Here is a 14387-nt window from a genome sequence, read left to right on the forward strand (position 1 = left end):
GAGTAAGTGTGTTTGCTGAATATTTGGACATGATAACATTTCTGATTATTAGTTAGAAAAAATTTCTTCGAAGTGTTATGCTGTTCTGTTCAAATTTCTGTTTGTAGTCCTGTTAAGTATAGAGTTATTAGGTATCGCGTGACGTATCGGTTTTCAGTCACTTGTAAAAATTTGATACTATTTGGTACATAGTCAAATACTGATTTTTCATGCGTTTTATTTCAACTAAACGATTAACTACACTTATTGTCTTCTATATTTTAACAACTAAATAATATGAAATCGTATTTTAATTTATTATAATGATACTTTTTCACACTTGTTTCGGTATATTTGTGTACCAATTATTGTTGTTTTCTTTTTGATAAACACTGAAAAGTTGAATTTTAATTTATTTAATTTTATTATTATAGATACAGGTATTCTGGTAGTCTTTATGTTGTATATGACTATTATTTAAAAAAGGAATAGTACACAAATCACTTTATGACCATTTAAGTAAAAATAAGAAGCGTACACATTTTTTTCATTATCATAATTAAAATTAATAAAAATTCACAAATTTATTATATGGATCATACACTATTATCAGTAAATAATAAATATTTAAAAATAATTGAACACGTTTTTTCTTTAGTTAATATGATTCATAAGTACGTGATAATTTTAACATAAATTTTCTGATTAAAACTTACTGATATCACAAAATAAATCGACATGGAAAATAAATACAACAAAAAAGTATAGTATCAGATAAAATTTATTTGATCAGTAATACATAGTTCTATCATAAATTGTCTAATAAAATAATACAGTACATTAATTAAATGAGAAAAACTACTATTTAATTTAAGCATAAGCTGTAATGAACAAAAGATTTAAAAAGAAATATTAAAACAATATAACAGTTGGACTTTTTTAAGAATTCTATTACAGTGGTAAAAATAAAAACAGCCCTTAAAGAAACTAACAAATCAGATTGTCATGGCACGGATATAAGTACATCCACAGATTTTGTATCAGTAACATTAGCATTCAAAAATTATTGTCTGTATAATATATTACTTTTTGTATATAAAGCTTAAACCGTCAAAAGTGTTCAATGTATCTTACTAGTAGAATTCTAAAGAAGAGAAACAGGATATTCAAAGTAATTTTTTGCATGGAAATATTTTTATACAAACTTTTAAATTAACATTCCATGACTTTATTAGTTTTAAAAATAATTTTATTAAAAACAAAATTAAAAATTAGTAATAAGTAATAATAATTTTTATAGTTGAAAAATAATAAATAAAGAAAATATATTAAAAAAGTGTTTTTTTTATTTATTTTGGAAAAAATATAAATAGATATTTTTTTTTCGATTTGACGAAAAAGAGATTTCTAATTCTATACCACCGAAAAATTACCATTAGCTACTTAATAAATATAAATACAATAGTAAAAATAAATTTGGTTAATATAGCTACTTACAATCTACTTATATTTTATACAAATAAATTAGTAGAAACATATATCACAATAGGTACTTAAAAAACGAATTTAATAATAGTATTAAAGTATGTTAATTGACAGATGAATAGTGGTAAATATAATGTTGTAAAGTATTATTAAACCTAAATTTTCGGATCAATAGGCAATAATTAACAAATAAGGCAATTACAATGTATTATTTAATTTGTGCGTTTATATTTCAGTGTTATAATAAAAATGTCAACTATACATCAAAATAAAATTGCTAATCCTTTTTAATCCCTATAGCTTTTTGGTGTACTTGAAAAGAAAAAAAATACAATTGCCCTGTAAGTTTACTTTTACCCCACTAAATATTATGTCATTGGCCCACCAAAAATATAAATTCTCGAAAACAAGTCAAAGTACAATATTGTACTCGAATAATTTTTGAAAAATACACAAATATATTTTATAATATATTATGCTCAGATAAAAAAATAAGAATTTAAAATAGAGTATATTAATAAATTCATTGCAAAGGATTTAGAAACGTTGTAAAGAAATTCGCCAAAAATTGAGTAACAAATTATATTTAAACTTCATTTTTGAAATGTGGTTTCAAACACGCCTAAAGTTTTCTGTTAAATAATGACACCCCTGCGAGGGGTAAACTCTTTAAACCGGAAATCTGCAAAACTTTCTTGGACAAGCCAAGCGGAACTCTTCATAGAATCTATCGCAAGGATACAACACGGTTTAAGAGGAATTTACTAGACTTGAGTAAATTATATGGATAGTTCGAGTGTTATTGTTCAAGTATAAATATATTGACTAGTTAAATTTCCCAAGTATTATTAATTTGCATTGTCTAGCTTATGTACCAATAAATAACTAACGTAATCAATAATCAAGTTTTAGCTTGGCAAAATATTTACCATAACATGTCTTATGTAAAATAGTATTTTTATTATATCTCCATGTGAAAAAAACACCCTTATAAATAATAAAGATGTAGTTATGTGAAGCGTAAGTAAAGGTTAAATGGACGGTTTGCTTACAAATTTCAACTTTTGGCTGTTCACGAAGATACTTCACGATGTTAAAAACTTTTTTAATATAGGGCAAAAATTATTATTTGTGTGTAATACATTAAAATGATTACTACGTGAAGTAGTGCGTAAGTCTCGAATAGTTTAATATTACTCAATTCATAGAGGAATTCAACGTTTAATTATTTTTTTAAATATATAATTAGATTATTTTAATAATAGAAACTACGATTTTGGTGCATAAAATTATCGTAAGCAAGGCAAACGTATAAAATAAAGATTTTTATCGCATTATAAAGACATACAATTTGATCGATACATTTTTCATAATTAATATTATGCGAGATTAAAATATAAAATTCTAATTATTGTAAAATTAAGTATACTAGTACATATTAAACAATAAAAATTCGAGTTTATTAAATCTTTTTCATTAAAATGTTACAATAAGATTATTTAATCTTAGATAATTCTACACTGTGTGTGTATCGGTCGGCCTAGAAATTTGTGAAGCTAGTCCTTACGCCACACCGAACACCCTACTTTAAATTAAAATAAACAATATCAGATACAAAAGTTTAAATCCATATTAATTGAAATTCGTTTTAAAATATGCGGAGAAAAAATTATAAGAATCCTTATTTTAAAATCGCAAACGCTGCGGCCACTGCCCATGTGCGCAGTATATCTCTAAATTCCCTTTATACGTTATATAAAAATGAGTTTTGCTTTCTGAAATCATAAATATGTTCTAAAAAAGTTTAGATTAAATCAAAAATCAGCTATACTAAAAATACTAATGATTTTTTTATTTGTCTTGTTTTTCACGCTTTAAAGTCCAAAACCCGAATCCAAGTACTTCAATACACAAGCATATACATAATAGAGATCCCTAAAGCTAGATAAATGTACCAAATCTGGTGATAAAGTACATTGTATTTAGAGTAAACCGACGAGCGCGTTTTGTGATTCCATATACCTAACAGCAGTCATTTACCTGAATACATTTTCATCGTTAGGACACATCATTCTGAAAGATAAACAAAAAAGGAAAACATCACATTTGACACTAATGAAAAAATCGTTTTGTCATGATGCAACGAGCCTAAGTTTACTGTAGTTCTAATATAATTTTGGATCAACTACAAAAAAAATTTAAAACGTATAAAAAATAAAACTCCTTGTACATTAAGTGTATCAACGTTGAGCTTTTGAACTCTTGGGACGTGTTTCGAGTGTGTAAACTTTGTTCGACGTTCTGCTTTTATGGGATACCTTTGAAAAGAGTTAAGCAGTAGTATTCGAGCGCATTAAACATTTTCTTTTTTAGAATATTTTCGCTTTATATTATCATGTTCAGAGATGAACACGAAGGTTTCTTCCGAGATCGCCTTCTAAAGTGCATAATCGGACAAACGCCAGTGAGTGCTAAATATTATTATAATTATAAAAAGCTAAAAATTGTGGATAGAGTAATATTGAATTTGAATTTTCATTAATTATCTTAACCTTTGAGAAAAAACTCAATGAATTCTAGTTAATATTAAAAATCATGATTACTCTGAGGCCGTATATAAGTTATCGACTGTTTGGAGTGAAAATATTTTTGTTTTTAGTATGAACACACAGCCGCGTATGATTCCATCGTGTGGTCTTTGGAATTTAATCATTTGTATGGCCCGTGATGCGGCAAACTTGAACGAATAATATTAAATATATGAAAGTTCGTTTGATTGCTCAGCGATGTTGATTCAGCGCAGACATTCTGAATCATTCGAAGGTGTTGGAAATTATAAGGCCAATGTCTATTAATACTGTAAGGATGTCGCGTATAATGATGATTCGCATATTTTCCTAGTTAAATGAAATATTTGAACAACGATTGTAATCGACCAAACAAATAGTCGGTCTATAAAAAAATAAATTATTTATGGCCTTGTTTAGACAATCGAACCCACACAAAACCATTCAACATCGTAGTGGCGTCCTTTATTGCATTGAAATATATTTAGAATGATATACTTCAGCCGAGACTTTTATACAACATAAAATATACATTTTCTATTTATTTTTTTTCCTCTATCATATGTTTGATTGTAAATACACAATGTTGAATGTTTTTAGGAAATAATTATCATGGATGGCAGATACAAGTAATAGATTGTTGTCTATAATACAGAGAAAAAGAGGTTTCTATTGAATTTTTTTTTGTGACTAATTGTGCAGTAAATAAGATAAAAATCACTGTTATAAAGAGATATTTAATTAAAATAATGAAAGTTCATCTATCAATATTTAGAAAATTATTTAAACAATCGAATATGAATGGAACATTTCTTTGTATTTCAATAAAGTTAAAAGGTTAATTTTATATTATTAAATCATTCTTTTTAAATGGATAAGAACGTTAGTTGAACGTATTCATTTGCATATGTACCAATATCGATTTTGTAGATAATTTTCGTTTTATTTTTGTTAATAGATTGAAAATTGTTAATAAGTACTACCAACTAGATCGATAGATCCAATTGTATCATCTGAACCGTGAAAAAACTTTAAATAACATTCTACTACCACATATCAAATATTATTCAACAGCTAGAATATTAGATTAAGTTCTATTGAGGAGAATTCAGTTCACTATAAGAAAATTTAAAATGGCAACTAAAAGCTTTCAGTGCAATACTATTCAATTTATTTAAAAAATACAGAACAACTTACACTTTTACCGATTTTTCCTATTCTCACTAAAAATATAATAATGTTAAAACAAAATTAGTCAATATTTATCGACTATATATATAATTATAATAAATTATATTAATGTTTAAAATGCAACTTTTGTTCAATTATTTCGATTATTTTATACGATCTATTTGTGAATAAAATTTTTATTAATGACGTTAATGGTTAATAATGTTTTAATAGAGGCTCCGAAGAAAAATCGCTTTTTTAATATTATATAATTCGTTTGTTTAACGTCAAAATACACGGAAATGAGAAAATATACACTCTCTCCTTTTCATATTTAAATTTTCATAGACGTTCGATTATCATATAATTAAAAGAATCTCCTGTGCACCATTTAGTCAATACAAGATCATTGAATTATCAACGAATAACTATTTTTGTTAAATTTATAACTGTTTTTGTAATAATCAAAATGATATATATTATCTATCATATTAATCTATTCATCTGGACACTGAAAATTAACAGAATTATAATTCTTTCATTGTATAGATTGTCATTAAAGTTATGGGAAATTATTTGTGATAGATAAATATATTACAAGTCCATAAATTTAAAAATACAATTATAAGACTGAATATTTACGTGTCTGGATATGGATACCGTTTATTCCTATGCACTTAATAATATTTATTATACTTAATTTTATCGCAAAACATCATGTTATCTTTGCAAAATTTTAACAACATGTAATGAATACAATGTTTTAATTAATGAAAATATAATACCAAAATGAGGAATTATTCTAATTAGTACAAAATTTCCAAAGAATTAGTTTCAGCTTAATTCAATCGACCTTAATTTGTTACTCTTATTTAAAATAATATCATCGTAGAAAAATGTGTTAATCTTCATTGAGTTTTAGCATGAAATCGTCATTTAGAAGTGTACGATAAAAATACTTACACAGAAAATATATAAATAATAGATGATCTTTAAAAAGCAAATTAATTTTTTAACGCTTAAATAGTACTTAAATAATTTCATCGTAAAAGAAATCATAAAAATGATAAAGTTATCACAAGATGTTTGTTTAAAAGGTTTTATCGACATAAATACATTATACTCCTATTACACACATTGTTATTGACAAGACAAACACCCTGAATACATTTTGTTCGTTTTCAAGAAAGGTCTGTAATGCAGTCGTTAACATTCATAAGAGCCTCAAGATATAAAAGAGAAATATAATTATAAATTTTTACTTTTTTTTTTATAAAGAAGCGTTGTTATTACTGTTATAGAGGATGACGCTGAAGCGTCTTTGGGCTTTCTTGAACACAGTGGTGACCACATTGCTGGCCATTGATGTCCACGTGACAGGGCCACCGCCACCATCCGAATATCGGTAGTGACGCGAAGAGTGACCGGGGGTCTCGTGGAACGATAGCCGTTCTCATGGATGGTGGTGGTGATGATGTCCATAACTGTCTGGAGCATGACCACTCATTTGATTCATCGGTAACATAGAATCGTCGTCACCATAGAATGGTACTTGATCATCGACAACACTCTGCTCCGCGGGGTCTAGTTCATCAGAATATCCTCTACTTTGAGACATGCTTTTCTGATAACTAAAAAGTTGTCTTTCTAAACTGTAATTCTCAGCTTGGAGTGCAGTGATCTCGCGTCTGTAACATAAAAAAAGTAATTTTTATAACGAAATAGACAAAAATTGGTCAACATGTCACTCAATAAATTTCTAAAATCCTATACGATATATATATTCATGTAAGGAAAAACTATCACCAACGTATAGCCTTCAAAGGTTAATTTGTTTATTAAATCATAATTTATGTTTGATTAATATAATATCAATTAAACTAAATGGATTCTTCCAGAAGAAAATTATAGGAACTAATGGATGATTTTTCTTAGAAATTGTTACGTCACAAATAATAATCTTTCAGAAACAAAATCAAGAAATACTTTTATTCGGTGAAAGGATTTACTATTAAATTTAAATCAAAATACAATAATAACTAACCTACCTAGAGAATGAACATTAATACTGCTAAAAACAGTAAACAATTTCTAGTAAAATTGATATATTCTCTAAAATTAAAAATTTTACTGTACTTTTTCACAAAAATCGTTCAAATACTTATTACGACGATTAAAAACGACTCATGACTTAAAAGAACTTTTATTTGAAAAGTATTTTAAAACTGTTTTACATAAAAAGCTCATGAAAAATTATCGTAATGTCAACTCGGTTATGTCAGAGCATTTATCTACAACATCATTTAACAATGTAGATTGAGTACATTGATTATAATAAATTGACAATTATTTTAGGTTTTACATTAAATTTAAAATAAATGGCTCCATTTCAAATGTACAAAATATAACTTGTAAATCAATTAAGACTACCACAAAAATTTAAAAAAATATTCAAGTTACAAAAATTACATAGTTGTTAGTTATATAGTACAAGTTAAATATAAATTAAAATTACATTTTTTTGAATATGAAATTTTATAAAAAAAACCCCTTTTAAAACTTTAATCAGGTAGAATTAAAAGGTGCTTACAAAATTACATTTTAACCACTACGCGTGGCCTTCACAGTTGATTTTGACGGTCATTTTACAAAAATCAATACTGAAATTTTCCCTATAACTTTTTTTGATTATGCCTATAATTATAAGTTTTTCATGCCTCATAGAAAATTTTACAAGAATTAAAAAAATGTTTTTTTTAACTAGATATTGGAATAATTGCTGTTAACAGTGAAATGTAAAAATCTCAAAATGTTGATATTATTACAATATTTTTATAAAAAATTTCTTTAATTCTAAAATTATACATATTTTAGTATAATCTTAAAAATTTTTTGACGCTAAAAATAGTGAAATTAGATTTCATGCATTATCATTTTTTATTAAGTTATAAGGGTATACAACCTAATTAATACCTATAAAACGCTGTTTTTTCTTATTCATTAATAATAACTGTTCTAAAATAATTTAAAAATAACCACAAAAAACCTCTCAAAACAAATTTTGTTCGCTGAAATATATCTCCAAGAATGTTGTTTTTCTTAGTTTGTTCTTAAAACACTTGTATTTTAGTAAACAAGCAATAATGCAATCAGGAGATTGAAAATAGACCTCTAAAATGTTACATAAAACTTTACAAGGTGTTGTCACGTAACTAAATGAGCTTACATTCATTTTAATTTAAAATTTTAATTTTTACCTCAATTTAATTTAATCTAACGATCATAAATCACTTTAAGTTAATTATTTGTGCATGTTATGTAAAATTGGTCTCATTTTTATTTGTTCAGACATAAAAAAAAATACATATTTGTATTTTACATCAAATAAATTGAAAAATAACTATATCTTTTTGTTGAACTATAAATTATGTGTCAACCAAATACACAAAAAAATTTTATATAAATAAATGGTATGTCCAAAAGACTTAACCTTAGTCTTTTCTCTCAAAAACACACTACAATTAGTTTATTATTAAAAACAATTTAATATTATTTCAGCTAACAAATTTTCATGGTGGGTCTAAAAGCAGCGGGTAACCTAAATTGATTAATGTGGTGTTAAAGAATACACAACAAGAAATACGTTATAATTGTAAGAGATTATATTCAGTCCCTTTTAGCTTTTTACAGCTGTTTTAATTTTGTTACTCTCGCCAAAGTTATTGCGGTTAAATTATTCAATTTGATAATAGCGAATAAACCCGTTTCGATATTTAAGTAAATGATGAATAGAAAATAGGTATTAATTAAATGGAATTGAAACAATCAACCGTTTTAAACACATTTTTTTATTTAACCGTTTCCTATTCATTGATGTACTTAATTGATTTACTCGTATTTAATCATTCTTGAAATTTATATCATCATGGGGGTTTAATATTTATATTTACTATAGTTTCATAACCTAAATACAAAAAGTTGACAAGGATGATAATAATGCTAACTTAAATTTTCATAATTTTAAATTATTGACTAATTGCACGGATGGATCCGCTGTCAAAATTAAATCTCCAGAGAGCTGTCTAAAGGAAAATATGATTTAGATGTATATTTTACGATATAATTAATGATCAATGAGACGGTTAATCCTTCATCTTGGGAAAATTCATGATACGCATAAAATAGTATTTCCTAGTATACATGCTTCATTTTGTAAATCAAAAGTTGCTAAGGACATCCATTATTATAATATTATTCATCACTTTTTAAAATCGATAACATGCCGAGGTGGACATACATTTTAGCTTTCGAAACTTTTATAGGCTTTAATAAATCATTTAAACGTGTATCTGACATATATTTCATAACAAAATAATAAGTTTGACCTAAAGGGTTAAGTTTATTCGCATGAAATTTCTTAATGAATTCATTTTTAGTTAATTTTTTTTTTCAAGTTGATCTTGATATATTACTCTCGAAACCTATATAGTTACTTGAATATTTTATGATATTTTAAAAATGTCAACGTATTTTGTTTAATATTATATAAATTATAACATTTATAATACCAATATAAAGATGCTATTTTGACTCAAAATCTCAAAATCATGTTTTGTTAACTTTAATTATTAATTTAACGTATAGTTTTCCATAAATGTAATAAAGAAACAAAAATATAAAAGTTTTTATTTCAAAGTAAGATAGTCAATAATACAATACAATTACAATTTCAGTTTCAAAATTGTATGTACAAACCAATTGAACGTTATTTATTAAAATAATTGAAACTTTTCCATAATAAATTTAATTCAACATTGTTTCACTAAGAAATTCAATAATAAAATGAAATATGTTTGCTCATTATTGCGTAAAACAAAATTGTCTGGCCGTTGAAAATATCAGTATAAGATTAATTTTAATGCGACGAAGTCGCTTTAAACAAATCATTACTGTGAATTGAAATCCTTGTATTTCGAACTTAAGGGTAATAAATAATTAATGTCTTTCTTTCGAAAAAAAATCTTTTATATTGAATTAAGGAAAATATGATTCTGAGGGTCATTATATCATAAAATTTATGAAAAATTATATCATCCTTTTTTCAGTGAAAGTGTAATGTTTTGTATTGATATATTCAATTGCTCCATAACACTGATAGTACATTTTCTTTCATGTTTTAACAATTATTGTTGTAGTTTCTGTAAATCATAATATCTAATAAAATCTGGTTCTACAGAAATATATTAAAGAATAATATATTTCCATACGTATTTATGTAAATAGTGTGACAAATAAAGGGGAATACGATTATTTTGACCATTTCTACAATATTTAAATGAAAAAATTATTTATAAGATGGTATATTTCATAATATTAGAAAAAGCATTTTCGGAGAAAAATAAAATACCTCAAAGGTTTCCATTCCGAAAATTAAAAATGTTAAATACATACTGAAGTATGTATACTGAAATGATCATAAATTATATTAACGGTGACTCTGTAAAGGCTTTATCTGTTGGACACGAAACTCTGCTTTCGAGTTTAATTCTACACAAATAAAAAGTACACAAACAAAATTAAACTAATTTCAAATAGTTGATCTTGATGTCTTCATCTATCGTTTTTACATAAAATTAATAATAAATTAGATTTTATGATAACTTATGGAATTTATTATGAGTTCTAAGAAGTAAAAAGTAGCAATCGATTATTAATAATTATGTGCTTGCTATCGTGATTAACTGTCATCAAATTTTTAAATCAAATTTAAAAAAAATGTTTAGGTAGCAATGTTATATAATAATTAGTATTTTTAATTTTACTATTTTAATTTATATTAAAAAACATAAATATAAACACATATCTAATACATTTTTCTGATAATTGTATTTTTTTTGTATAACACATTAAGTTAATTAATTTATTAGTATATTATATTGTGCATTATAAATATGACTATGGACATTCTTTAGTAAGGAATATATTATTTTATTTTTAATTGCTTATATTAGAAACATTAAAATGGATAATTTGTAATTTGGATTAAAAAAGTCGCGGCATAGTTGGGACAAATATAGGTAATAACTAACAGAGATTCATATCATATCACTATCATAAAAAACGATTCGATGCGAATTTGGTAAATTCAACAGTAATTTGTATACTTGCAATTTTACAATTGCTATGTTTTAAAGTATCACTAAAATATTAAAGGCTTGTTAATTATTTGTTTTACTACAAAATAACCATAGATTTACAGGCAATTTCTTGTAATCGTGTAATCTATACTCTTCTGCTAAACAATTGATTACTATCTCACAGGAACACGAAGCACATGAAATCCATTTTATACTCTTACCGCTGTGCTTACCTACGTACTTTTGATAATATAAACATATGTACGTCATGTCAAATGTTTGGACTTATCTTACTAAAAATAAGTGTTTTTTTTGTTTTGGTGATCAATTTCCTACAGTAAAACAATCGTAGAGTGCTTTTTTTTTAATAGAACTGTTCAATAACTTTAATTTGAATAGGATAAAATTTGTTAGACATCCAAAAAAATTTTTTTTGACATACGTGCGAGGCCTATTTTAAAACCTTCTTGTATTTAAGTTTTCCATTAAATTTTGATAAAAATCATATGAAAAGAAAGCTTAATTTATTTTTTAGATATGTCATAATACACTAGTCACTACCATAACATGGAATATTTATACATTATATTCTTAGAAGGACATAATCCTTTTCAAACAAAAATAATTTAAATAAACATTTAACAAACACACGCTGTTTAGTTATATTATAATACCCACAATTCTATCATAAATTAATTAATAATCACTTTTAAAAACCGTTTCTTCCGAAAAGAAATCTATAAATTATTTTTGTCATCTTTTTTATTCTAATTTTGATAATTAAACGCATTGTATTAATCCTAATATTATGTGTTAAAAAACTGTGTTAATGTTATATATAAAATGTCAAAATGATTTATATACTCCATTCATCTGTAATAATTTCTGTATTTTATGCTTATTTATCAATAAACAGTTATACTGTAAGAATTAAACAATTGCGAATTTTGGATATAAATATTATAAAAAGGTAGAGCAAATCCTTATTTTGCTTTGTTTATTTCGTGCTCTAGATCAGAGTTTCTCAAAGTGTGGTCCGCGGACCCCCAGGGGTCCGCGAGCACATATCAGGGTTAGGTCTTTAAAACTGTAGGTCTTTAGAGGGGCGTCCGTGATTCATTTGACTTTGAGAACCTCTGCTCTAGATATCGTTACGCGGATATTGCGATCATCATTGTCTAAGTTCTTACGTGTTAAAGTTGTGAACTAAATTGATTTACATTGTTATTTAAGATATTATAAGAACTAGAAAAATTATCAGGTAAGATTTTAAAAAACAACGAGAGTCTAAATTTATGTTATTTCATAACTTCTGAATCAAAAGTAACTCTCACTCTCAATCTAACTCTTTTCTTTTTATTAATTTTTGGTTACGATAGATAATTTTTTTTTTCATCGGAAAGTACATTATATGAGATTTATATTAACGCAGATTTAAAGAATGAAGGTGTTTTGAAACATAATCAAAAATTGAAAAGAAAAAAATTTTGGTATGACTTTTTTGGTACTGACACAGTAACTGGGTTAATGATAAGATTTTTAAAAGTTATGTTGTTGACATAACAAAATGTCTGAAATATTATCAATAGAAATTTCGTAATATTCAATATAATTCCCTAAAAGTTATTTCAATATAAAGTAATAACTAAAAATATTGACATTAACTGTTTAATAACAATTATAATTTTTGGGGCAAGTCTCTTTATTACTGGATTGAGAGCGATTTTTCAAAATTATTGTACTGATAGCTTCAACTAGATAAGTTTAGTGATTATTTGACGTATCGTTGAACAAATCAGTCCAATAAAAATACAGCACAAGAAAATGGAGTAATCGTGCAAATTTTCACAAAAAACTGAGTGAAACAAATATCTTTCAACTACACATCGAATATAAGTTTTTTAAAAATTAGGTTTTCTAATTAGTTTAAAACTAAAACTAATTAAACTTATTCAATAGCTATTTGCATTTTGTTTCAAGTTTTTAAGATAAATATGCATATTTACCTCATTTGATAGTTATGCGTTCTGCTTACATCGTCGTATTTATGATAAGTGGCTTGAAATAATAAGTAACTTTCTTCCCATTCTACCTGCACACGTAACTGGCCTTTATCTGTTAAAAACGGACAGCCAGATTCACGAAGCTGAAATGAACAAACATAAATAATACCAACAAATTTTTTTTATAAAATATTAATTAAAATAAATGTACATTTAAATTTATTTTAATCGATTTGATCAAGAGCAAAATTTTCTAATTAAAACATATTTATAAAATATTAAAAATATAATTGTTATGCGTTTGATAGTCTGAAAACGAGAATGAATTTTTCTGTAAAATACATAATATTATAATAATAAAACGAGTCTTAAATTTTATAATAATAAAATAATATTTCTAACTGAGAAAATAGAATTAAATTTTAAACGGGATATGTAATAACAATCATAGTAATATAAAAATATCAAAATTTACTTTTAGTAATTAATTTCACCATACATATGATTGAACATTCTAAAAATTAATATAGTCAAAAATAAAGGTAGTGTTATATTTTTATAATATTAAATCCGATGTCTATTATAACTTTGCATACTTAAATATTTGAAAATAATCCAAAAACCCCTATACTTTAATACAAGATGAATTTTTTTAATGTTTTATTCATTATTATTTTATTTATTCATCTCAAAAACAAGTCAATTGAGTTGAAAACTCATTTTTACAAAAAAAAGAATATATATATATATTAATAAGATAATGCAAATTTTTGTATTTTCAATCAATAATTATTGATTAAAAAGTCATAATTATTGTTATTAAGTTATAGTTTGATAGTTTAAGTATAAATGATAATTTATATTTAAATCACCAAACTATAACTCACGATAGGCCTTAGTACTAATATTATGACTTAAATATGCTGATATTAATAACCGTCTAATGGTTATTGCTTAAGTCATAATAATAAAGAGACGATAAAAGTAGTAAAACAAAGTTAGCATTAGTGCATGAAAATGTTATAGAACAATATACTGAATAATAT

At 25.1% G+C, this 14387-nt stretch overlaps 1 protein-coding gene across 2 annotated transcripts in view; it reads right to left on the bottom strand.

Moving 5' to 3' along the window:
* Positions 1-742: 742 nt before the first annotated feature.
* The window catches only part of LOC126904618 (uncharacterized), a 93799-nt gene continuing 80154 nt past the window's right edge, over positions 743-14387 (bottom strand). Inside the window, exons 7-9 of one of the 2 annotated variants that reach the window (XR_007703785.1) lie at positions 13345-13484; positions 6495-6889; positions 743-6424 (exon numbers count right to left, since the gene is read on the bottom strand). Coding sequence is in view for 1 of the 2 variants with exons in the window: in XM_050683794.1 (XP_050539751.1) it covers positions 6655-6889; positions 13345-13484 (375 nt within the window). In the remaining variant the exon portion in view is untranslated. Of the gene's footprint in view, positions 6890-13344; positions 13485-14387 lie in introns of both variants that reach the window. The other variant, XM_050683794.1, reaches the window with a different exon arrangement.

The sequence above is a fragment of the Daktulosphaira vitifoliae genome, unplaced genomic scaffold (assembly GCF_025091365.1).
Source record: "Daktulosphaira vitifoliae isolate Bord-2020 unplaced genomic scaffold, ASM2509136v1 Scaffold_1, whole genome shotgun sequence".
Classification (NCBI taxonomy): Eukaryota; Metazoa; Arthropoda; class Insecta; order Hemiptera; family Phylloxeridae; genus Daktulosphaira; species Daktulosphaira vitifoliae.